The sequence below is a fragment of the Halichoeres trimaculatus genome, unplaced genomic scaffold (genome assembly GCF_033239565.1).
Source record: "Halichoeres trimaculatus isolate MK-OKI-2021-1 unplaced genomic scaffold, fHalTri1.1 fHalTri1_scaffold_24, whole genome shotgun sequence".
NCBI lineage: Eukaryota > Metazoa > Chordata > Actinopteri > Labriformes > Labridae > Halichoeres > Halichoeres trimaculatus.
This window is the reverse complement of record NW_027437202.1, coordinates 9,590,501-9,611,757: the sequence shown is the minus strand read 5'-3', so window position 1 is coordinate 9,611,757 and position 21,257 is coordinate 9,590,501. Positions and strand designations below refer to the sequence as shown.

Genomic DNA, 21,257 nt, shown 5'->3' with positions numbered 1-21,257 from the left:
AAAAACTCAGCACGCCTCGTCAGAATCATGGGAATTTATTACACCAACAGTTGCAGCAGAAACGGTTTAAATTCTCTCAGAGGTCATCGCCCCCGTCACCCACACCCCTCCCCACGCCGTCCAACGCGGTGGACAAACCGCATCGCCGCGTCGACTCGTTAAAGTCTCTAAAGTCAACACCACCGACCGCTGCGTTTAGGATTTGGTGTTTAAGAACAGAACAATGCTCCTAACTCCAGCCCTGGTGCTGCAAAATACAATCCCACAATGCACCTGGCCGGCCTCGTTACGCTCGTTAGCCTCAGTCGGAGAGGAAGAGGGCGGAGCCTGGGACACGAAGCAGCAGCCACGAATCAGAGCAGAGAAGAAGAAAGTAACAACGTTGATGCTGAAGAACAGGCACGTTGGAATACTGTGTGTGTGTGTGTGTGTGTGTGTGTGTGTGTGTGTGTGTGTGTGTGTATGTGTGTGTGTGTATCACTGTTAACAACAGTGGAAAAAACAGTTCGTTTCTCACAGAAAAACTCTTTCACTTCTTTTCTCAGTTTCATCTTTTCATTATTCGTTCCCTCCTCCGTCCTCTGAGGGAGGAGGAAGAGTGTGTGTGTGTGTGTGTGTGTGTGTGTGTGTGTGATGAATGTGTGTGTGTCAGGTCCCTCAGATGATCTCGAAGGTCTTCTTCAGCTCCATGATGAGCTGCCAGTCGGGTTTCTGCATCTCGTCTCTGAACCAGTTCTTCAGAGCGTCGATGGATGCTCGGGTGATCTGAGGAGGGACAGAGCGTGACGGGGAGGAGGGACGACACACACACACACACACACACACACACACACACACACACACACACACACACACACACACACACACACACACACACACACACACACACACACACACACACACACACGTTATTTATGTGTCAGGAAGTCCAGGGTGAAACAGGGTCAGGGCTCTAAACCTGATCCAGGACCTCATCAAAAACACATCAGAGATAACGAGGTGTGACATCAGAGATAACGAGGTGTGACATCAGAGATAACGAGGTGTGACATCAGAGCGACGTCTGACCCTCCAAACCTGACCGCCTCCTCGCTGCGCGCGGCGCTCCCTCCTCGTCTGTGTGCTCTTACCTTGCTGACGATGATGTCAGTGGCTTCAAAATGGCGGCCGTACATTTTGGGCGCCTCTCCGGGGATGGGCTCGATCTTGATGCAGACTTCCTGTCCCTTCTTGGCGCTGTCCACGGATTTATGGTTCATCTCGATGCTGGTGACCACGCCGATGTCCACAAACTGAAACGAGTTGGAGAGGATGAGCGGCGTTGGTTTAACACAAACTTTAAAACACACACACAGCGGCGCTGAGAGAGCGGCTCACCCCTTTGCTGGGGATGCAGAGCGGCGTTCCCTGCCGCAGGACGCCGGCCTCGATGGACACGCCCATGACGATGGGGTCTCTGGAGTTAAAGATGAACTGAGGGAGAACACGCAGCTTGACGGGGAACACGGCTATGTGTCTGAAATCACACGGAGAGGAGAAGCTTTAGCCTCACACACACACACATCATGACACACACACACACACGCTGATGAGAGGCAGCGGCGGCGGCGTACTTGAACTCGTCCTGCTTGGCCTTCTTGTAGTCCTCCCGGTATTTGGTGAAGGCGTCGAACAGGTGGTAGATGATTTCAGCCGAGAAGATCCGCACGCCCAGGCTGTCGGCCATCTCCTGACTCTCCCTCTCCACCTTCACGTCAAACGCCAGGATCACGGCGTACCTGCACACACGAGCACACCTGGTCAGAGTCTGCAGAGCTCCGCCCCCTCAGGGTTCATCCTCAGAGACGGAGACGTACTGAGGGTCGTGCTCCAGCATGGTCGACGCCTTCATGACGTCCTTCTTATGGACCGGGCCGATGTTGATGCCTGCGTACTGCAGAGACAGACAGAGGTCAAAGGTCAGCGCCACTCAGAGCGAAGCATTCACCTTCAGCTCAGCGAGCACAGGGACCGACAGGGACAGACAGAGACACACAGAGACACACAGAGACACACAGAGACACACAGGGACTCACCGGGACTTTGGAGGTCCGCAGGAACTCCAGCAGGGCCTCCAGGGAGCCCAGCGTGGACGCCTGGACGTAGACGCCTTTCTCCTCCAGTTTGATGGAGCTCAGAGTCTGTTTGAGTTCCCGGATCAGCTCGTCCTGAAACCAGAACCAGTCAGTAAACCAGGTCCAGGTGTGTGTGTGTGTGAGTGTGTGAGTGTGTGTGTGTCTCACCCTCAGCACGGGGATCTCGTCGTCCCGGTGAGCCACCAGCAGGGGGAGCCCTGCCAGCGTCTTCTCCAGGTCTTTGCCCAGGATCTTCACCCCCTGAGACGTGGACACCTCTTTGTGCTTCTCGTACTGGCTCTGTGGACAAACAGATCCTGAGTCACCCCCTGATCCACCTGACCCCCCTCAGGACTCCAGAGATCCTGAGTCTCACCTTGACTCGCAGCTCCTTCAGGGGCGGAGGCAGCAGCAGCCCCCTGATCTGCGTCACGATGGGGCCCTCCACCCCCGGGACGATGATGGTGTCCCCCTCCTGCAGCCGGCCGTTGATCAGGATCACGTCTATCGTGGTCCCCATCCCGGGCAGAGCCTTCACCTGGGCACAGAGACAGACAGGTGACGCCAGCAGCAGGTGGAGCGGGCCGTCAGCAGGGCGCCAAACTAAGCCGTCTTACCTCCATGACCTGAGCCCGCAGCTCGTCACAGTGCGCTAACCGGCGTGCTAACATGGTCTGGGTGAGCTCCACCAACAGGGCGATGAGGTTCCCCATCCCGTCGCCGCTGTGGGCGGAGGTCGGGACCAGCGACACGAACGTGCGAGGATCTTTGTTCTCGAAGAACAGGGCGGCGTTCAGACCCTGAGGAGGAGGACACGTTCAGGATGCGTCTGCTGCGTGAAAGCTCAGCTCTGATTGGTGGATACGTGATGATGTAATCACCTGCTGAGCGAACTCCACGATGACAGCTTTGGCTCGCTCGTCAAACTCGTCCTTCGTGTTCTTCTTCTGCTTCTTCAGCGTCGCCACCACGTCTGTGTCCGGGCTCTTCTTCCAGTCGTAGAGACGGTCGATCTGTGGGGAGAGACGCCGCCGTCAGGAAACGAGGAGGAGAGGAGGAGAGGAGGAGGAGGAGGAGAAGAGGAGGAGACAGACCTTGTTGAGGGCCACGATGAAGGGACACTTCTTCTCCTTCAGGAGGTTGATGGACTCCAGCGTCTGCGGCTCCAGGCCGTGCATGATGTCCACGACCAGGATGGCGATGTCGCACAGAGAGCTGCCTCTGTTCCTCAGGTTACTGCAGGACGACACACACACACTTAGCACGCCGCTGGCTCTGTGAAGGCTGTCCATGTGTGTGTGTGAGCGTGTGTGTGAGCGTGTGTGTTACCTGAAGGACTCGTGTCCTGGTGTGTCGATGATCAGCATGCCGGGGATCTTCAGGTTTTCTCTGTCGAACTGCACAAAGATTCAAAAAACAGAGGTTAAACACAAACTGCCAACAACCACAGGGTGTGTGTGTGTGTGTATGTGAGAGTGTGTGTGTGTGTGTTAGTCATACATTTTTAACCATCTTCGTCTGCTCCTCGATGGTCTCTCTGGGGACGTTCGTGGCTCCGATCTGTTGCGTGATTCCTCCGGCCTCTCCGTCCTGAACATGAGTGTGTCTCAGCTACACACACACACACACACACAACGTGAGCATCAACACACACACACACAGGAATGCAGCATGGGTCTGCGAAGAGGTCAGGAGTGAGCGTCTTCACCTTGTCGAGGATCTTTGTTTTCCCCGTGTCCACGTGTCCGAGCACGCAGACCACCGGCGCTCTCAGAGTCTCCACATCCACGTTTTTCAGGTTGTCTGCTCGCCGTTTCTGTTTCAAACACACACACACACACAAGTTTAATCTGAGGGTAAGAGGAGGTGAGCTCTCACTCCTCCTCCTCCTCCTCTCACCTCTATCCTCCTCTTTGCTTTGTCGTACAGACGCTCCTCCTTCGTCCTGTCGTCGTCGCTGTCGCTGCTCTCCTCCTCGCTCTCCTTCGCCGGCTTCTTCTTCGTCTGACTCACCACCGGCGTCTCCTTCTCAGCCTCCTCTTCACTCTCTTCATCCTCCTCCTCATCCTCCTCGTCTTCTTCCTCCTCTTCCTCGTCCTCCTCCTCATCCTCCTCTTCGCTGGCTGCCGGCTGGGGAGGAGCAGCTTTGTCCTCCTTCACCTCGATGTGGACTTTTTTCAGCTCTGACGGAGAAACAGTCGTGAATATTTCATCCTGTGAGTTCATCTGTGAGAGAGAGACAGGAAGTCTGACCTTTCTCTTCGTCGGTGGCGATGGCCTCCCAGTCGTCCACGGCGGCTTCAGGCTTCACCTCTGCACAAAGAATCAGACGTCTTCATCATGAAACGCCTCCTCCTCCTCCTCCTCTGTTTCTACTCACCTGGCTCTGCAGCCGGCCTCACAGCCTCCGTCTCCATGGAAACAGGCTCCGGGGTCTCCGACGTGGGGGACGCCACCTCTGAGGTTTCTGTGAGGGAGAAGGAAAGGTGTGACGCTCTGAGGGAAAGGTGTGTGATGTGTGCGTCCAATCAGCTGCTGGTACCTTCAGGTGTGGGCGCGTTGGGCTTCTTCTTCCTCTTGTCTCCGTAAACCGGTTTCTTCTTTGGCATCGAGTCTTTGGATGGCACTTCAACACCTGCAGGAGGTCAGAGAGGAGGTCAGAGAGGAGGTCGATCATCAGGTAAAAACAACCAGCAGTGAAGGAGCAGAGCTGCTCTGTGATTGGCTGAGTGATGGTGATGTCACGGCGGCTCACCCTGAGCCTGCAGCAGCTTCAGCGTGGCCTCGGCCCGAGCTCGAGCCTCCCTCTGAGCTTTCGTCAGCAGCTTGCCCTCCTTCTTCAGACGCTCCTTCCTCTCCTTCTCCTTCTGCTTCTTCTTCTCCTTGCGCTCCTGCTCCAGACGCTCCTGACGGGACACACGGAGGGGTCAGAGGTCACGGAGACGACAGGTGAATGAGGCAGAGACTAAGACAGGAGGAGGTGTCTTACCTGCTCCTCCCTCTGCTTCTCCAGCTCCTCCAGCCTCTTCAGACGCTCCTCCTCCTCCCTCTTGATCCGCTCCTCCTCCTACGAACAACAAACACGACTGTCAAACATCAAAGCGCCTCCCTCACGTCTGCACCAGGACTGCATTTCCCACAATGCCTCTCACCTCCTTCATCTTGGCCAGCGCCTCCTGCATGGCCTTCACCGTGGCCTTGCTGGGTCCCTTCTTCTTCTCCTTCTCCTCTCCCTTCTTCTTCTTCTTGTCTTTCTTCTTCTTGTCGCCCTCGCCGTCGTCTGCGGGACAGAGAGAAGACGATGAAACAAACGGAGACAGAGCGTCCCTGCAGGTTCCAACAGGTGAGTCTGACGTCTTACCGTCTGCTGGCTCCGCCCCTTCCTGTTCCTCTGCAGCGGCGACAGGTGGAGCGGTCGGAGGAGTCACAGATTCTGTCGTCTTCGTCTCCGGCTCTTTCTTTGCCTCCACCGAGCCCTCCTTCTCCTTCTCCTTCAGCTTCTTCTTCATCCTCTCCTCCTCCTTCTTCTTCCTGTCCCGCTCCTTCTTCTCCGCCTTCTTCTGAGCCGCCGTCTTCATCTTGTAGCCTCCTCCCTCCTCATCGTCCTGCTCCTCCTCCTCCTCGCTCTCCACTTTGGCGGCTTTGCCTTTGTTCTTTTTTTTCTTGTCCCTCCTGGAGGTGAACTCCTCATCGTCCTCTGACTCCTCTTCCTTTTCTCCTCCTCCTCCTCCTTTCTTCACGCCTTCATCCTCATTTTTGTCCTCCTCCTCGTCCGACGCTGAGGCCTTTTTGCCTCCTTTCTTTCCTTTGGTCTTGCGAGAACGGGAGCCGCTCTCGTCATCAGAGTCAGAGGGAGGAGCAGGAGGCGGCGTCTGAGACAGAGAAGAGAGCGGTACGGTGAGTCAGGGGGGACAAAAGTCTTGGTTTTATTAAAATCACAGCAGGTTTCAACATGTCACCTTTTTCCTCTCTTTCTGCTCCCCGTTTTTCTCAGCATCCACCTGACCCTCAGCTTCATCGCCCTCCTCATCCTCAGGGCTTGCTCCGCCCTTCTTCCCCTTCCTGGTCTTCTTCTTCTCTTTGGGAGGCTCGTATGTCTCGACTTCTTCTGTGGTGTCTGGTTTCTGCGGCGGAGGAAAAGCAGAGGACAGGCTTTGAGGACAGAGTCTGAGAGTGAAAGGGTTAAACATCGAAAACACTCAGGTGTGTTTACCTTCGCCTTTCCTCCTTGAGTCTCCAGAGACAGCTCCTCTAACTCCTTCAAGATGTCGTCCTCACTGCAGGAGGAGAAACACAGATTATCAAACACAGGATGAGGAGGAGAAGAGGAGGAGGAGGAGGAGCAGAGGGTCTGGGTCATACTCGTAATCGTCCTTTTTGGCTCCTTTCTTCTTCTTCTTCCCTTTTGGCTCCTTGGAGGCTCCAGCTCCTTCGATCTCAGCAGCGAGAGCATCGATGTCGATGCCGTCGTCTTTGGCACTGAAGGAGAAACACGGATCAGAGCTCAGGATGAAAACACACACACATCAGCAGAATACACACGGCCCTCCCTCCCTCTCTGTGTCAGGACAATGAGGACAGACGAAAAGCTGCCGAGTCGCCACTTCCTTCACAACCTTTTATTTCCCATCATGCCTCTGACACACAGAGAGCTGATCTGAGAGCAGCTGAGCCTGAACCTGAACTTTCAGACGCTTTAAGTCTGAATAACTTTCATTGACTGTTTATAATATGACACCAAAGACATTCATACTGACTCCACCAGGCTCAGGTGTGTGTGTGTGTGTGTGTGTGTGTGTGTGTGTGTGTGTGTGTGGTCAGCAGCAGGTGATTTACCCAGCATTACATCAGCCCTGAAACGTTAACTGTCATATTTACAGGGCAGGAGATAACAGGGCTAACAGTTAGCTTAGCTGCCCTCATTAACACCTCTACTCCGGCTCTTTGTAGCATGTTTTTAGCATGTTAGCACACAGAGGAAGAGCCCTCACTGTGACAGGTGTGTCTGTGTTTCACTGACTGTCAGAGACTAAACTGGACCCACTGTGGAGATAAAGTCAGCAGCTAGCAGTTAGCAGTTAGCAGCCGGCTCATTTAAATCTCCGGCTAAGCTTGCTAACTGGGCTAGTTCATGAGCTAACACCAACAAACTGACACCAAAGAAAGGCTAACAGGCCAGGTGAGCCCAGGTGAGGCCGTGTGGGCCCGCCTGCTGGTTGTGTAATTCATCTTAAGCCATTTTAGGCTGTTTAACCTCACCTGCACACACACACTCACACCTGCACACAATCACACACTCTAACTGACGCGTGGTTAGCATTTCAACTAGCCGCTAAGCTAACCGTATCAGCAGCGGCAAAACGGGCCTGTTTACACCTGTAAACGAGTCCGTTCAGTTCGAACCCCTCAGGTGTGAAAGTGGACAGGTAATATGAGTCAGCACGTTGTGTTTCTTTACCTGTCCTCCCCGGTTTTCTTCTGTTTCTTCCCCATCCTGCCGTTGAGGTTCTCCGGGTCTCTCCGTTAGCCGACACACACGACGGCTCTCATTAGGCAAAGATCGCCTACTCTACAACTCAGCGAGAGCACTCACTCTGAGGCGTTTTCCTCACCGTTTGCTCTGTGACCTCTCACCGTTTCCACAGAAACCACAAGACCATAAACAATATTTTAGACAGATATAAGACCCTGAGATACAGTTTAGCAAAAACTAAAAAAACAAAATATGTGTGATGTGAATTTATAGTTGTTATAATTTATAGTTGTAGAATTAGCAATATTTTACCAGATAATTAAAAAGATGAGTTAAACAAACCAATAATTATTTTTAATCTTGATAAATTTCGTTTTTTACCTGCTTTTGTTTTCTATTCCTTCCTTTGTAAATCATGAAGCTTCGGCTCTTTTTCTTATCGCTACATTGACCTCAATAAAGCTAAAACTGGTCCGCGATAATAACAGCAGAGTAACACCTCTCGATTCTTCCCTCCGCCGTCTGAAGAAGCATTCTGCGCATGCGTTACGCTACGTGACCTGTGCGTAGTCTAGTGACGTTTCTGACACACAAACAGCAAAATTAAAAGTGTCACTAAAAATAAAAATAAATAAAAATAAATAAATAAAAACAAAAAAATTAAATAATAAAATAAAAAATTAAATAATAAAATATATAAATAAATAAATAAATAAATAGTGTCACAATAAACAAAGATTTAATTTTAAATATTTCTGAATAAGTCTAGAAATAATCACAGACTGGTGGCTAATCTAAAAGAACAAAGTGAAGCTTTAATTACGATTTCCCTTCCTGTAAACAATATTCACAAAGTGACAAATTGTAAACAGGAGCACCTTTTATTAACAACACATTTCCCCATATTTTCAGCCCATTGCAGACACCACAGCTTCACACAGGTTTGTCAATCTGTCCTGCAGCCCGTTGCTCTCAGATCGTAGCAGCGAGGTGACGGCTGCAGCTGCCCGATGACCACAGAACCTCTCCCCGACCAGCACGCTGCTCAGCTCACCAATCAGCCGCTGAGGAAGCCAGTCTGCAGGAACGTCCAGCTCGCAGCTCTCTATGACTCCGTTCTTTATCCCCATGTGCACCCTGGCAGAGCTGTGAGTGTGCGACTGACGGTCTGTCAGGTCCAGGACAGTTTGGAGGGTGAATTTTGGTGTCTTACCGAATGTCCAGTCCCAGCTGTGAAGCTCCGCCTCCATCCTGCCCAGACCAGGAAACGCAGCCTCGTCAGTGGGGTTAACAGAGGTCACTGCCGCGCTGAAGCCAAACTCTGAGCATGAGAAGAAACATGTTCATCAGAAAAAGACAAACCAACCTGACACAGCCTCCCTCCGCCCCCAGCAGAGGGCGCCGTTCACCACTCTCTCTGGTCACAGAGGATGGATTTAAAGTCACAGTACCTGTGTTATACTGGTGCGCCAGTGCGTCCAGCAGCTCCTCCCACTGCAGCGAGGGGGCGTGGTCAACCAGGTTGGCGACAGGTGAGGGGACACTGGGCGTTGCGTTGCTCAGGATCCCAGGACAGGAGGGGCGGAGCATGGCTGAGAGGGCGGAGCGGTCAGCGGAGTGGAGCAGGGTGCAGTGATGGTAGGACGACTTCCTGCTCAGCCTGGATGCACTGCCTGAAACACAAACAACGTCAACATCCATGAACACACACACAAACACGTAAACATCAGCTGAACAACTCCCCCTCCTCACCTGAGATCTTCAGGTGTCCGTTCAGTAAAATGTCAAATCTGTCCGTGGCGTGGACGTCCAGCTGCGGTCTGATCCTCCTCAGAGCGCCCGTGACCACCTTCAGGTTCCTCTGCCGGTCGTATCCTTTCTTTGAGGTGAAAAACGTCAAGTTGAGGTTCCCAAGGTCGTGGTAGACCGTCCCCCCGCCGCTCCGCCTGCGAGCCAGAGGAATCCCCGCCCTCCTCATCACAGGCAGGTTGCACTCAGTCCACGGGTTCTGGTGGCGCCCGATGACCACAGCCGGCTGGTTCCTCCACAGCAGCAGGATGCTGCGCTGCTGCAGGTCCACGTGGGCGTCGATCCAGTCCTCCAAGGCCAGGTTCTGGTACACGTCTGTGGACTGTGAGCACAGGACCAGACCCGAACCTTCAGCAGACCCCATGAAGCTGCGAGCTGCAGGGTTGCTGGTTTGAATCCTGCCAACAGCTGAACAGCCTCTGAGAAGAGACCACGTTCTTCTGATGTGAGACAGCATGGCGTCTCCTCCACGGCGTCTCCTCCACGGCGTCTCCTCCACGGCGTCTCCTCCACGGCGTCTCCTCCACGGCGTCTTCACCTCAGCATGTTGGACAAACCTGAACAACACAAAGATCAGACTCAGCTCACAGATCTGATGATAAGATGAAGAGTCAGAGCCTGAACCAGCTGAAACCTCCTCAGAGGAGCTTTGGGAGGAGACTGGACCTCCTCAGACCTCCTCAGGAAGTCTCCTCCCAGCCTGAGGAGGTCTTTGTGGGTCTCCCTCAGATTACAGGAAAATAAGAAACAGTTATTCAGTTATATCAGCTAAAGGAAGCCGTCCTCCCTGACAGACCTACAGGTGAACACACCTGTGTTTGTAGCTTTAGCATTAGCCTCCTGTAGCTCCTCCTCCAGCTGTGACGGTGGGAGGTTTAATGAGCTCATCATCAACAGAAAACTCGTCATTAGAGACAGTTTAAAGGTCTGATTCAGAAAAAAAGGATAAATAAAAGCTTCATGCTGACCTTAGAGAGCGAGCGGACCGGCTTCACATGTACAACACACAACTTCCGCTTTACGTTTTCAAAATAAAAGCGCCCATCCTGTGAACGGAGAAGCTGAACAGACTGTCATTATAAAAATCATGACACTGACACAGACGGAATGTGCTGAAGCAAAAAACAATTAATTTAAATCATTTCTAGTAAAAATCAGTCAAAAATCGGCCTCTTAGAGCTTCACAGACAGCGCTGTGCTTTTATTTTGAAGGACTTCCGGTCACCGTCTGACCTCGGTCCAGCTCAGAAAACACACCGTACTGTGATGGGGTCAGCTGGACAAAGGTTCCGCGGTTATAAACAGTTAATGATTGCTCAGGTAAAGGTGTGCAGTCACGTGTCAGGGAAGGTAAAATAATCAAACCTCTGAGGTCATTAAGATACAGCAATGACTGAATATTAACCTGGATCAGTTTCACTGATCTGCATTTATCTCTCAATGCTCAATCACATGTGTTTGATAAAAATCACAAACATATATTTTTTCATTTTTAGATTTTACAAAGTGAAAATAAATCTGTTTTTATTAATTCACAGTTTGTTTATCTCTGTTTTCTATCAAATAAAAGGTGAACACGCTCATTCTGACTGATTATTCCTTTCTAACTGTGTCTCTCTACTTTGGATTAGATCCAGAGATTAAATTTATCGCTTAGTTTTTATTTTATTTTATTTTTCTTTTCTCTCTCTGAGCTCCTCTGTCTCTCGTTCTGCTGAGAAACCATCAGAGTGAGGAAGAAGCAGAGTCTAAAGAGGCGACCAGAGAGAGGAAGAGCATGTGACCACATCCTGACACCACACACACACACACACACACACACACACACACACACACTCACACAGAGTCAGTCTGTCAGTCGGAGTCGATGATGTTTCAGGTGAGAGGCTGCTTCATGTTTCTCTTTTTAAAGTAAATGTTGACTCAGCTGGAGTCTCTGATCCTTCATGTCGACTGATTCCTCCTGTTTTCACCTGAGTTCATCTGGGTTCAGACGCAAACTGGGCTCAGGCAGCAGAAACACAGACGTGACTCCTCTGAATTTATCTGTGGTGTGTTTCTGTTCGGGAGTGAGAGTTTGCTCCTGTTTCTGACTCCTCGCTCTGAGTTTAGCTCTGTGTGAGGAGAGGAGCTGTGAGGAGAGGAGCTGAGAGGAGAGGAGCTGAGAGGAGAGGAGCTGAGAGGAGAGGAGCTGAGAGGAGAGGAGCTGTGAGGAGAGGAGCTGTGAGGAGAGGAGCTGAGAGGAGAGGAGCTGTGAGGAGAGGAGCTGAGAGGAGAGGAGCTGTGAGGAGAGCAGCTGTGAGGAGAGGAGCTGAGAGGAGAGGAGCTGAGAGGAGAGGAGCTGTGAGGAGAGGAGCTGAGAGGAGAGGAGCTGTGAGGAGAGGAGCTGAGAGGAGAGGAGCTGAGAGGAGAGGAGCTGTGAGGAGAGCAGCTGTGAGGAGAGGAGCTGTGAGGAGAGGAGCTGTGAGGAGAGGAGCTGTGAGGAGAGGAGCTGAGAGGAGTCAGTTAAAGGAAGCTGAGTCTGTCGTGGTCTCTGGGTGTCAGTTGTTGGAGGTGTCGTCCTTCCTCACTCTCTGACTCTGACTCATATAGAAACACAGCTGCTGTGGCGGCGGCGGCGGCGGCGGCGGCGTCTCTGTGTCAGAGGAAGAACACGTTAGATCGACACGTTTACCTGAATCTGTTGAATTGATCAGATTTAAACTCTTTGTTCCTCGTGTTTGACTCAGCCATGATTCACACTTTGCTCTCCTGTTCACCTCCTCCTCCTCCTCCTCCTCCTCCTTCTCTTCCTCCTCCTCCTCTTCCTCCTCCTCCTCTTCCTCCTCCTCCTCCTTCTCCTCCTCCTCCTCCTCCTCCTGCTCCTTCTCCTCCTCCTCCTCCTCCTGCTCTTCTTCCTCCTCCTCCTCAGGTTCCCTCCCATCACCTCTTACCTCAGACCCAGGTGTCCCCCCTCCATCACCTCCCTCACCCTCAGGTGACCTCCCCTAACTACTCGTCCCCTCACACGCAGGTGAACTTCTCTCACCTGGGCCTGGGTGGCCCCCCCCTTCCCCAGGTGACCTCCCCTCACTACGAGCTCCAGCCTCAGGTGACCCCACCCCCCCTGCTGTCCCCGGCTCAGCAGCACCTGTACAACCAGAACCAGCACCCGGGTTTGGAGGATGTGGTCCGGAGCAGACCGGATCCTGAGCTGTCGTACCTGCAGCAGAGCTTCAGCTTCCAGGTGAGTCACCTCTCCGTCCTCTCTGGACCCACACAGATCCTCAAACTGTCCTGATCCACAAACCCTCTGATCCCAAACAGAACCAGAGCCCAGCTCACCTGGACCTCCAGAACCAGATCCAGTTCAGAGAGGACCTGCAGAGCACACACAGCCTGTCCTATAACACACACACACTCTTCGACAGTGGAGTGTACAGACAGGTGAGCACACCTGGTCCAGTCCAGGACCCCTGGAGGACTCTGGAGTCACCTCAGACCCAGTTCCAGTGCTCCCCTCTGGGCCCCGGGTCTGGAGAGGTCCCCCTGGGAGGATGGGGCTCTGAGGGGTTCAGCTCATCGGCCTCAGGAACCTTCAGCCAGTTTTTCCAAGATGGCTACCAGGACCACAGCGCCCCCCAGCCCTTCTGTAGTCCAAACACACCCGGTCCAAGTCCTCATTACCCACAAACCCCGACTCTCTCCAGCCCGGGTCCTCAAATGATCCCCCGAGAGGAGAGAGGAGACTTCAGCGCCCCCACATCCAGAGACCTGAGCACAGACCAGACCCTGAGCTGCTTCCTGCACGACGAGGGCCGACCTCTGACCTCCGACCCCCCACAGACCGCCACGCACCTCCTGCAGCGCCACAGCGAGCCGGCTCAGGACCAGACCGTCCTCCTCGACACCTTCAGGATCTCAGAGAGCCGCTCCTCTCCACAGGACGGGACCAGACCAGGAGGAGGAGGAGGAGGAGGAGGAGGAGGAGGAGGAGGAGCAGGCTGGACCAAGGTGAGTTCTGCAGAAACAAAGACGTCAGATTCACGGAGCAGACGCCGGCGGCGGCGATGGCGATGGCGGCGGTGGCGATGGCGATGGCGGTCTGATGATGGTGTGTTTGACTTTCAGAGGAAACTTCTGCAACCTGAGAAAAACCAGAAGCTCCTGGACTCCAGGTACCACAGAGGACTGAGGAAAACCAGGACCCAGTGGATCAGTGCCCCTCCAACTTCACTGAATGTGTGTGTGTGTGTGTGTGTGTGTGTGTGTGTGTGTGTGTATGTGTGTGTGTGTGTGTGTGTGTGTGTGTCACAGGCTGCTCTGTGTGGTGTGTAAGCGGGACTTCCGGAGTCTTCCAGCCCTGAACGGACACATGCGCTCCCACAGCGGCTCCAGACCAGCGTCGGGGTCACATGACTCCGCCCCACAGCAGAAATCCTCTGTTTCCATGGTGATGCCCGTCTCTGTGCCCGTCCAATCCCGCGGCCCGACCAAGGTGTGCTGCAGCGCTCAGAGCACAGGAGGCGCCGTGCTGTACCGCAGCCTGTTACACGGGGGAGAGCAGGGGGAGGGGGGTGAGGAGGGGGGTGAGGCACACTACACTCCCCCCCCCATGCTGCGCCCCCTCAGGACGGCGCCCGGCCTCTTCTGCTCCCTCCGCCCGCCCAAAAAACGTAAGAGCCCAGAGTTTAACACAAACCCAGCACCGAGCTGTGAGGTCACCTGACGCTGTGCTTTGATTGACAGGTGATGCTGTTGCCGTGGAGACAGCAGGGGTCTCCCCAGGAGCCAATCAGCCGTACGTAGATTAATGCTCCTCATGAGTCCTCACTGTCGATCTCCTCCTCACGCTGAGCTGTCGTCACAGGAGGATCAACGTGGGGCGGGGCTTCCAGGCTGAAATCCCGCCTCTGCAGCGCCCAGGAGACGCTCGCCCTGACTCCCATGATGCACTGCTGCTGTGGACGCCGTTAGAGGAGCTGGAGCATCCTGTCAGTCAGCAGAGAGGTAAAAACCTGGCTCCATCATCGCGCTGTGATTGGCTGCTCCGTTCTGACTGACACTTTGCTCGTCCAGTTGAAGCTCTGATGAGGATGGCGTTCTCCAGTGTGATGCCAGGGGGCGGGGCCAGCTCGGAGACGGTCCTGCAGGTCCTATCAGAGAGCAGAGGAGACTTCCTGGTAAGATGAGTCAGCGTGTGGCGCTCTGAGCTTTAAAATCTGACTCTGACGTCTTCCTCTTCCTCCTCCAGCTGACCATGGAGAGGCTCCTGTCCAGCCCCGCCCACGGCGCCACGCACCAGCCCAGTACGCTCCAGAGTAACACACACACACACACACACACACACACACACACACACACACACACACACACCCCCTTCAGTCTTTCAGCTCTGTAATCTGTCGTAGGTGTGTGTTGGAGCGCCGCAGAGAGGAAGCTGCTGATCAGATCTCTGCAGCTTCATCACAAAGACTTCAGAAAGATCCAGAAAACTGTGAGAGCAGCTCCTCCCAAAGCATTAGAGTGTGTGTGTGTGTGTGTGTGTGTGTGTGTGTGTGTGTGTGTTAACGTGTGGTTTGTTGCTGCAGGTCCAGTCTAAGTCCCTCCCTCAGTGTGTGGAGTTTTATTACCTGTGGAAGAAGAAGCTGAGTCTGAGCGCCAAGACGCCGCGCGGGCTGACCGTCACTCTGCCCGACACACGTGAGAAACTTAAAACCTTACAACACACACACCTCAACACCTCACACACCTCAGGGCGTCAGAGGATCCAGTCTGAGTCTGGTCCCAGGTCTAAAGGTGAGCTGGATTAGAGTCTGAGCTGCAGACGCTTCCTGTCAGTTTGGAGGTCAGTCAGCGTGACGACGAACGAAACTAAACTAAAGACTGAAACCACTGAAACCAACCTCCTGCTGTCACACACACACACACACACACACACACACACACACACACACACACACACACACACACACACACACACACACACAGAAACACACACACATCCTGTCAGAGCCGACAGGTTTCTGAACAAACTGACTCTCAAACTGACAGTGTGTGTTTCTCTGTGTGTGTTTCTCTGTGTGTGTGTGTTTCTGTGTGTGTGTTTCTGCAGGGTCAAAGGTCGCAGAGATCCCATGATGCACTGTGTCCCTCAGCAGGAGCTGAGAAACTAAGGAGAAAGAGAAAGAAATGTTGGAGCGTCTCCGTCTGATGTGTTTGCTGAATGTTTGATGTTTAAGAAAATAAAAGTTTTATTTTGAAAATCACGCAGAGAGCAGCTTCCTGTCTCCTTATCAGAGCTCAGATCTGGTCCCAGCCCAGGTGAGCGTGCTAACACGCTAACACGCTAACACAAACCATGAAGTAAATAAAAAGAGGAGCAGTGTGCAGCTATGCACGCCCCCCCAGCCCTCCCCCGTCTCCCCCCTGTCTCCCCCCTGTCTCCCCCCCGTCTCCCCCGGTCTCTCCCAGTTTTTCTGGTTCTGCTCTGTTGACTATGTTGACTCTGTGTCAGTTTGGTGTTTGTTCTGCAGAGCAAACAGCACAGAGGTGAGAACCTGGACTCTCAGGTGAGTCAGACTCCAGGAGTCCTGGTCTGGGTCCAGGTGGATCTCTCCACATTCCTGTCCTGATCCGGGCTCAGGGAGCTTCCTGAGTCTGAGACCTGCTCCAGGCCACTCATAAAGTTTGACTCCTCCTCGCTCCAAAGTCCTCCTGCCTGGGACCCAGGAGGTCTGAGGAGAAACAGAAGAAAGCCAGACGAGGAGGAGCGAGGGATGGGAGGACAGGAGAAGGAGGACGCGGCTCCTTCAGTCAGCAAGAAACAACAGAAAACCTCCAAAGAAGTGTTTTTCGCCGTCCTGCCGGATCGATACGAGCCCCTGATCGAAGAGGAGGAGGAGGAGGAGGAGGAGACACACGAGGAGAGGAGGAGGAGGAAGGAGGAGAAGAAGAGCAAGAAGAAGAAGAAATACAAGAAGTACAGGAAGGTAGGAGGATTCACGAACACACGGCGTGACTGGAAACACACACCCAGCTCGCTCTGACCTTTGACCCCAACACGCCACTGATACACACACACACACACACACACACACACACACACAAACACATGAGTGGACTGTGGACGCTCAGATTAAAGCTTCACCTGTGGGCCTGTGGGCGTCTGATCCCTGGGTCTTGTCTTGCAGAACGTGGGGAAGGCGCTGCGGTTCTCCTGGCGCTGTCTGATGTCCGGTCTGCAGAACATGGCCTCCACTTACTCCACGCCGCTCTCAGCTGTGTCCACGGTGGTGACGGAGGTTCAGAGATCCTCCAGCAAAGCCTGATGGGAAATGTAGAGGTGATTTTTACCTGAGGACCAGGAGCATGAAGATGAAGTGATGAACGCTGTGGCGTGGGCTCGCTCTGAGTCTGTCTGTGTTTTTAATCTCTGTGAGGATTTTATTTTTCTGTTTTTAATCTGTGAAGTTTTTAGTGTTTGAACTAAAGGATGTAGCTCAGATCACGTTTTCTTTGTGTTGACTTGTGTACGGAGCAGATTTTATTAAACGTATTGACTCTTGAGCCGGTTGTGTCTCAGTCACGTCTCAGTTTTCTTCTTCTGCCTCCTCTCAGGTTTTTTAACACTCTCTAATCTCAGTTTTTAATCTGTTTTTAATCAGTTTTTAATCTGTTTTTAATCTGTTTTTAATCTGTTTTAATCTGTCTTTAATCTCCGAACATGGTGTGAAACTTTAAGTTCAGGCGTCTCTTCGAGCCTCAGTCTGATCTTATATCTGGAGGAAATAAAGGAGGAGGGCCTCTGCTCCCTTTGTTTTTCTCACGCTGCTGTTATACCTAAAATGACCACACGACGGCGCTGTTTCACGGCCCCCTGACAGTTTCCCCGCCCCCTCCTGTCCTTATAAGGTCAAAGAGGCGTGGAGAAGAAGTCTAGTGGACCAAAGTTCACCTTAAAGTGAACCCTGAGCCGCTCCGGCCCTCCTGTGTGTCTGTCAGGTCAACAACATTCCTGGTGGCAGCAGCAGCTGTTCAGCACACACACACTCTCACACACACTCTCACACACTCTCACACACTCTCACACACTCTCACACACACTCAGACCTGTGCGGACTTGGACCTCTGACAGAGCTGTAAACAAAATGTGGAGCTCCTGAAGCCCTCCTCCAAACTCTCGTTGCTGCGGCTGCAGGAGCTCCAGAGGAGAACCAGGTGTGTGTGTCTCACCTGAGAGGAGGACATGTCCCCGCTGCAGCTCTGCGTCTACTGGAGGCTCTCCCTCCTCTTCTTCTTCTCTGCTTTCCTCTTCTTCCTGGACATCTTCAGCGCCTCCATCACCGACGCCACCTGTCACCACGGCAACAGAACTGGCACGGACACCTGGCACGGAACGATACGAGAGGACGCTGAGAGCAACCAATCACAGCCTGAGGAAGAGTCAGAGGGAGAAGCTGATTGGTGGACAGAGAGTGGGAACGTGAGTGAGGGTCTGTTTGAATCTGTCTACTTTAATTTTTTAATCGCTCAAACACTGATGAGTTTCTGATGTTTGTGAGATAAGACCTTTAGTTTAGGAGCTCACCTGGGCTCAGGTACCTGTGTGGTCAGACAGGAGGAGGACGTACGGGAACCTGTTGGTCCGTGGTCGTCAAACAGCTTCAGGGCGATTCAGATAAAATCCACCCTCAAACCGTTGACGTGTTAACGGCTCCTCCTGTGTGAGATCAGAAACACTCTTTGGTTTATCTGTGTGTGTGTGTGTGTGTGTGTGTGTGTGTGTCAGTCAGTGTGTGGCTGGGCACACTGGTTGTCCTTTGGTCAGACTCTCTTCATGGTCGGTCTGCTGCTGGGATCCCTGGTGGGAGGAGCCGTATCTGACAGGTAAACACACACACACACATGAAGCCGCCGTCACGTGAGCTCCTCTGAAGCAGCTCGGTCACCGCACCGTGTGTGTGTGTGTGCAGGTACGGGAAGCGTGCAGTGCTCCTGGTGTGTGTGTGCGTGCACGCCTTCTGCGGCCTGGTGCCCGCCGTTCTTCCTCAGCCAATCGTCTTCCTCCTGGTCCGCTGCCTGACGGGCGTCTGCAGCTGCTGCATCAGCATCTGCTCCTTCAGTCTGGGTGAGAAACGAATCCTCACAAAGACCCGTCTCCTTCTTCTCTGGGACCGCAGGAAACACAGTGTGTGTGTGTGTGTGTGTGTGTGTGTGTGTGTGTGTGTGTGCAGCCGTGGAGTGGACCCTCCCTGCTGCTCGGCTCTGGCCCCCGGCCTTCCTGCCGTTCTGCTTCAGCCTGGGGACGATGGCTGGAGCTCCTCTGGCCTGGCTCAGCTCCACCTGGACTCAGCTGCACCTGTCTCTGGCTCTGCCTCAGCTCGTCTGTCTGCCGCTCTGCCTGTGAGGTCACACACCTGTCTGTCTGCACACCTGTCTGTCTCAGTCTGAGGAGTGAACCGGCTCCTGTCTGTCTGCAGGTCCATCCCAGAGTCTCCTCGCTGGCTGCTGATGAAGACCAGGATGAAGGATCTGGAGCGTTACCGTGCCAACAGCCCTGAAGACCAGCAGTGTCTGGACCTGGTACACACACACACACACACACCCAGGAGCCTGTCTAATACACCGGTATTTGAGGATACTCACTGTGTGTGTGTGTGTGTGTGTGTGTGTGTGTGTGTGTGTGTGTGTGTGTGTGTCCAGCTGCTGGACTCAGCCTGGTCCGACCTGCAGAAAGTCTGTGAGGCTCAGAAGCAGCATCCACCTGAAGGCCACACCCCCAGTGACATCATCCACCTGAGACAGCCAATCATCCTGCTGCGTCTGTTCATCATGAGCTACCTGAGGTAACACACACACACACACACACACACAGAAACACAGAAACAGGAAGTGATGTCACTTATGTCATCTGTCCTCCCATGATGCAGTGCGGTCACAGCCTTGACCTACTTCGGTATCTGTATGAACATTGGGTCGTTTGGAGTCGGTGTTTACTCCGCCCAGTTCTTCTCCGGCCTATCAGAAGCTCTGTGCCTCCTGCTGCCGCTGGTCCGCCTGGGCCGTCGGCCAATCAGCATGCTCGCTCTGTCCCTGAGCGGCTCGGCCTGCTTCCTGTCCCTGCTGCTGTCCAGATACAACTGTGAGCCACACACACACACACACTTCATTAATGTGAGACAGACCTGGTCCAGATCAGACACTGATCCAGATCAGACCTGGTCCAGATCAGGCCTCTGATGACGAGTGTTACCTGTGCAGGTGAGCCGGTGCTGGTGATGAGTCTGGCTCTGCTGGGAAAACTCTGCATCCTGGCTGCAAACTCCATCTCAGTGCTGTACAGCATCGAGCTGTTCCCCACTGTGGTCAGGTACACACACACACACACACACACACACACACACACACACACACACACACACACACACACACACACACACACACACACACACACACACACACACACACACACACACACACACACACACACGTCACCAGGTGTGATATAACACGACCTGTGTGTGTTTCAGACAGAGGTGTGTGTCCCTCGTCAACCTCTGCTTCCGGATTGGTTGTCTGGTGAACTCCCTCGTCCCCTCCACCCCGAGCGGAGCGATCTCATTGGCTGCCATGGTGGCGTACAGCAGTGGACCAATCATAGGATGCGGGCTGTGCCTGCTCCTGCCGGAGACCAGCGGCGTCTCACTCCCTGACACCGTGGAGGACTGTTACAAGCAGCCTAAGCCCCGCCTACCCAGCATGGGGGCTCTGTGGAGGACACGGTGAGGAGAACCCTGACCTTTGACCCTGACATCACATCCTGTTTAACCCACATGACCACAGACAGACAGACAGGATGATGAGGTCCAAACCACCTAAGCTCTCCAGCAGCTGCTCTCTGAACCGGTCTGTCTGTCTGGGTCCTGGTCCTCAGAGACTGCCTGCAGACCGACCCAGATCAGATTTATGACTAACAGGAGAAACCTCAGCACGAGGAGCCTGAGCTCTGAGCCGTCCTCCGTCACGTTGCAGCTTCAGAGTTAAAGTTAACACCATGAACCAGAGCTTTACACATCACAGACACATTAACAGCTGCAGTGACTCATTGGGATGATTTATGCTGTGTGTGTGTGTGTGTGTGTGTGTGTGTGTGTGTGTGTGTGTGTGTGTGTGTGTTTTCAGGAAGCTGGGAAGCAGCCAAAGCAGGAGGCCTGAGACGCTCCCTGCAGAGGAGGACGGCACACACTCAGGGCTGATATGAGCCCGTCTGAACTGAAGCGACCTTTATTTCTGTTTCTGTCTGGTTCTGCTCTCTAACAAAGACCAAAGAAACCCCGGGGGGCACCAGTGAGAGGAGCAGGAGGAGGAGGAGGAGGAGGAGGAGTGTTTCTGACATGTTGTTTTTGTCTCATTTTGTTGAAATAAACTTTTTATTACCACCATCTCCTATAAACACAAACAGCCTTTATTCTCTGAGCCAGGGGTGTTCAACCTGCGGCTCTTTGACGTCTTTGCAGTGTCTCCTTGGAGCTTTAAAAAATATTATTAAAATAAAGATTTTTTATTTTTCTTTCTGAGGGTATTAATGATAAAAGACACAGACATTAAATAAAAATATGTGTTTACATTTTGTTGAACTATATATGCTTCACCTATCACTGTGAAGCTTTTATACTTTCTTTTTATTTTTGCACATTTAATGCAAGTTTTGCAATTTTTTGTATTTCAATTATTTGACTTTTTTCAATTGAATTAAAAATCACAAATTTCTTTCAAAGATTTTGCTAAGTTTTTTTTTTTAATTTCTGCAAATTTTTGAAAAAAATATTTAAATCCATTTTTTTGTTTAAAAATGCAACCATTAAATTTTTTTGATAAAA

At 52.8% G+C, this 21,257-nt stretch overlaps 5 protein-coding genes across 8 annotated transcripts; 3 read left to right on the top strand and 2 right to left on the bottom strand.

Moving 5' to 3' along the window:
- Window positions 1–37: 37 nt before the first annotated feature.
- Window positions 38–7,731, bottom strand: eif5b (eukaryotic translation initiation factor 5B). Its single transcript, XM_074664331.1, has 26 exons — window positions 7,573–7,731; window positions 6,477–6,593; window positions 6,328–6,391; window positions 6,074–6,238; window positions 5,476–5,986; window positions 5,267–5,394; window positions 5,104–5,181; window positions 4,870–5,020; window positions 4,657–4,749; window positions 4,495–4,581; window positions 4,368–4,427; window positions 4,014–4,297; window positions 3,823–3,930; window positions 3,615–3,725; window positions 3,444–3,511; window positions 3,209–3,350; window positions 2,996–3,127; window positions 2,732–2,914; window positions 2,491–2,652; window positions 2,283–2,414; window positions 2,076–2,207; window positions 1,857–1,933; window positions 1,614–1,778; window positions 1,378–1,516; window positions 1,131–1,292; window positions 38–765 (listed from the first exon to the last, which is right to left on the bottom strand). Exons 1-26 carry the CDS (start codon window positions 7,605–7,607, stop codon window positions 658–660), a joined length of 3,594 nt encoding a protein of 1,197 aa, XP_074520432.1. The 5' UTR covers window positions 7,608–7,731; the 3' UTR covers window positions 38–657.
- A 736-nt stretch (window positions 7,732–8,467) lies between these two features.
- On the bottom strand, window positions 8,468–16,653 carry lipt1 (lipoyltransferase 1). Of its 4 annotated transcripts, none has more exons than XM_074664462.1 (4): window positions 16,526–16,653; window positions 9,340–9,953; window positions 9,039–9,260; window positions 8,468–8,908 (listed from the first exon to the last, which is right to left on the bottom strand). In XM_074664462.1, the coding sequence occupies exons 2-4, from the start codon at window positions 9,851–9,853 to the stop codon at window positions 8,496–8,498; spliced, it is 1,149 nt and encodes a 382-aa protein (XP_074520563.1). In that variant the 5' UTR covers window positions 9,854–9,953; window positions 16,526–16,653; the 3' UTR covers window positions 8,468–8,495. The 4 variants fall into 4 exon arrangements, with proteins under 4 accessions (XP_074520563.1, XP_074520566.1, XP_074520564.1 ...); XM_074664465.1 differs by lacking the exon at window positions 16,526–16,653 and adding an exon at window positions 11,239–11,637; XM_074664463.1 differs by lacking the exon at window positions 16,526–16,653 and adding an exon at window positions 10,365–10,437.
- Window positions 11,161–15,674, top strand: LOC141785711 (uncharacterized). Its single transcript, XM_074664148.1, has 12 exons — window positions 11,161–11,275; window positions 12,308–12,622; window positions 12,703–13,389; window positions 13,507–13,553; window positions 13,693–14,051; window positions 14,125–14,176; window positions 14,246–14,385; window positions 14,455–14,558; window positions 14,630–14,684; window positions 14,787–14,872; window positions 14,967–15,078; window positions 15,491–15,674. The coding sequence occupies exons 1-12, from the start codon at window positions 11,264–11,266 to the stop codon at window positions 15,514–15,516; spliced, it is 1,995 nt and encodes a 664-aa protein (XP_074520249.1). The 5' UTR covers window positions 11,161–11,263; the 3' UTR covers window positions 15,517–15,674.
- Window positions 15,904–16,811, top strand: LOC141785891 (required for drug-induced death protein 1-like). Its single transcript, XM_074664495.1, has 2 exons — window positions 15,904–16,367; window positions 16,569–16,811. The coding sequence occupies exons 1-2, from the start codon at window positions 16,155–16,157 to the stop codon at window positions 16,704–16,706; spliced, it is 351 nt and encodes a 116-aa protein (XP_074520596.1). The 5' UTR covers window positions 15,904–16,154; the 3' UTR covers window positions 16,707–16,811.
- Window positions 16,812–17,623: 812 nt separating this feature from the next.
- Window positions 17,624–20,163, top strand: LOC141785710 (solute carrier family 22 member 13). Its single transcript, XM_074664147.1, has 9 exons — window positions 17,624–17,860; window positions 18,167–18,264; window positions 18,351–18,505; window positions 18,612–18,780; window positions 18,858–19,005; window positions 19,123–19,223; window positions 19,308–19,519; window positions 19,639–19,747; window positions 19,908–20,163. The coding sequence occupies exons 1-9, from the start codon at window positions 17,624–17,626 to the stop codon at window positions 20,161–20,163; spliced, it is 1,485 nt and encodes a 494-aa protein (XP_074520248.1).
- Window positions 20,164–21,257: the final 1,094 nt, after the last annotated feature.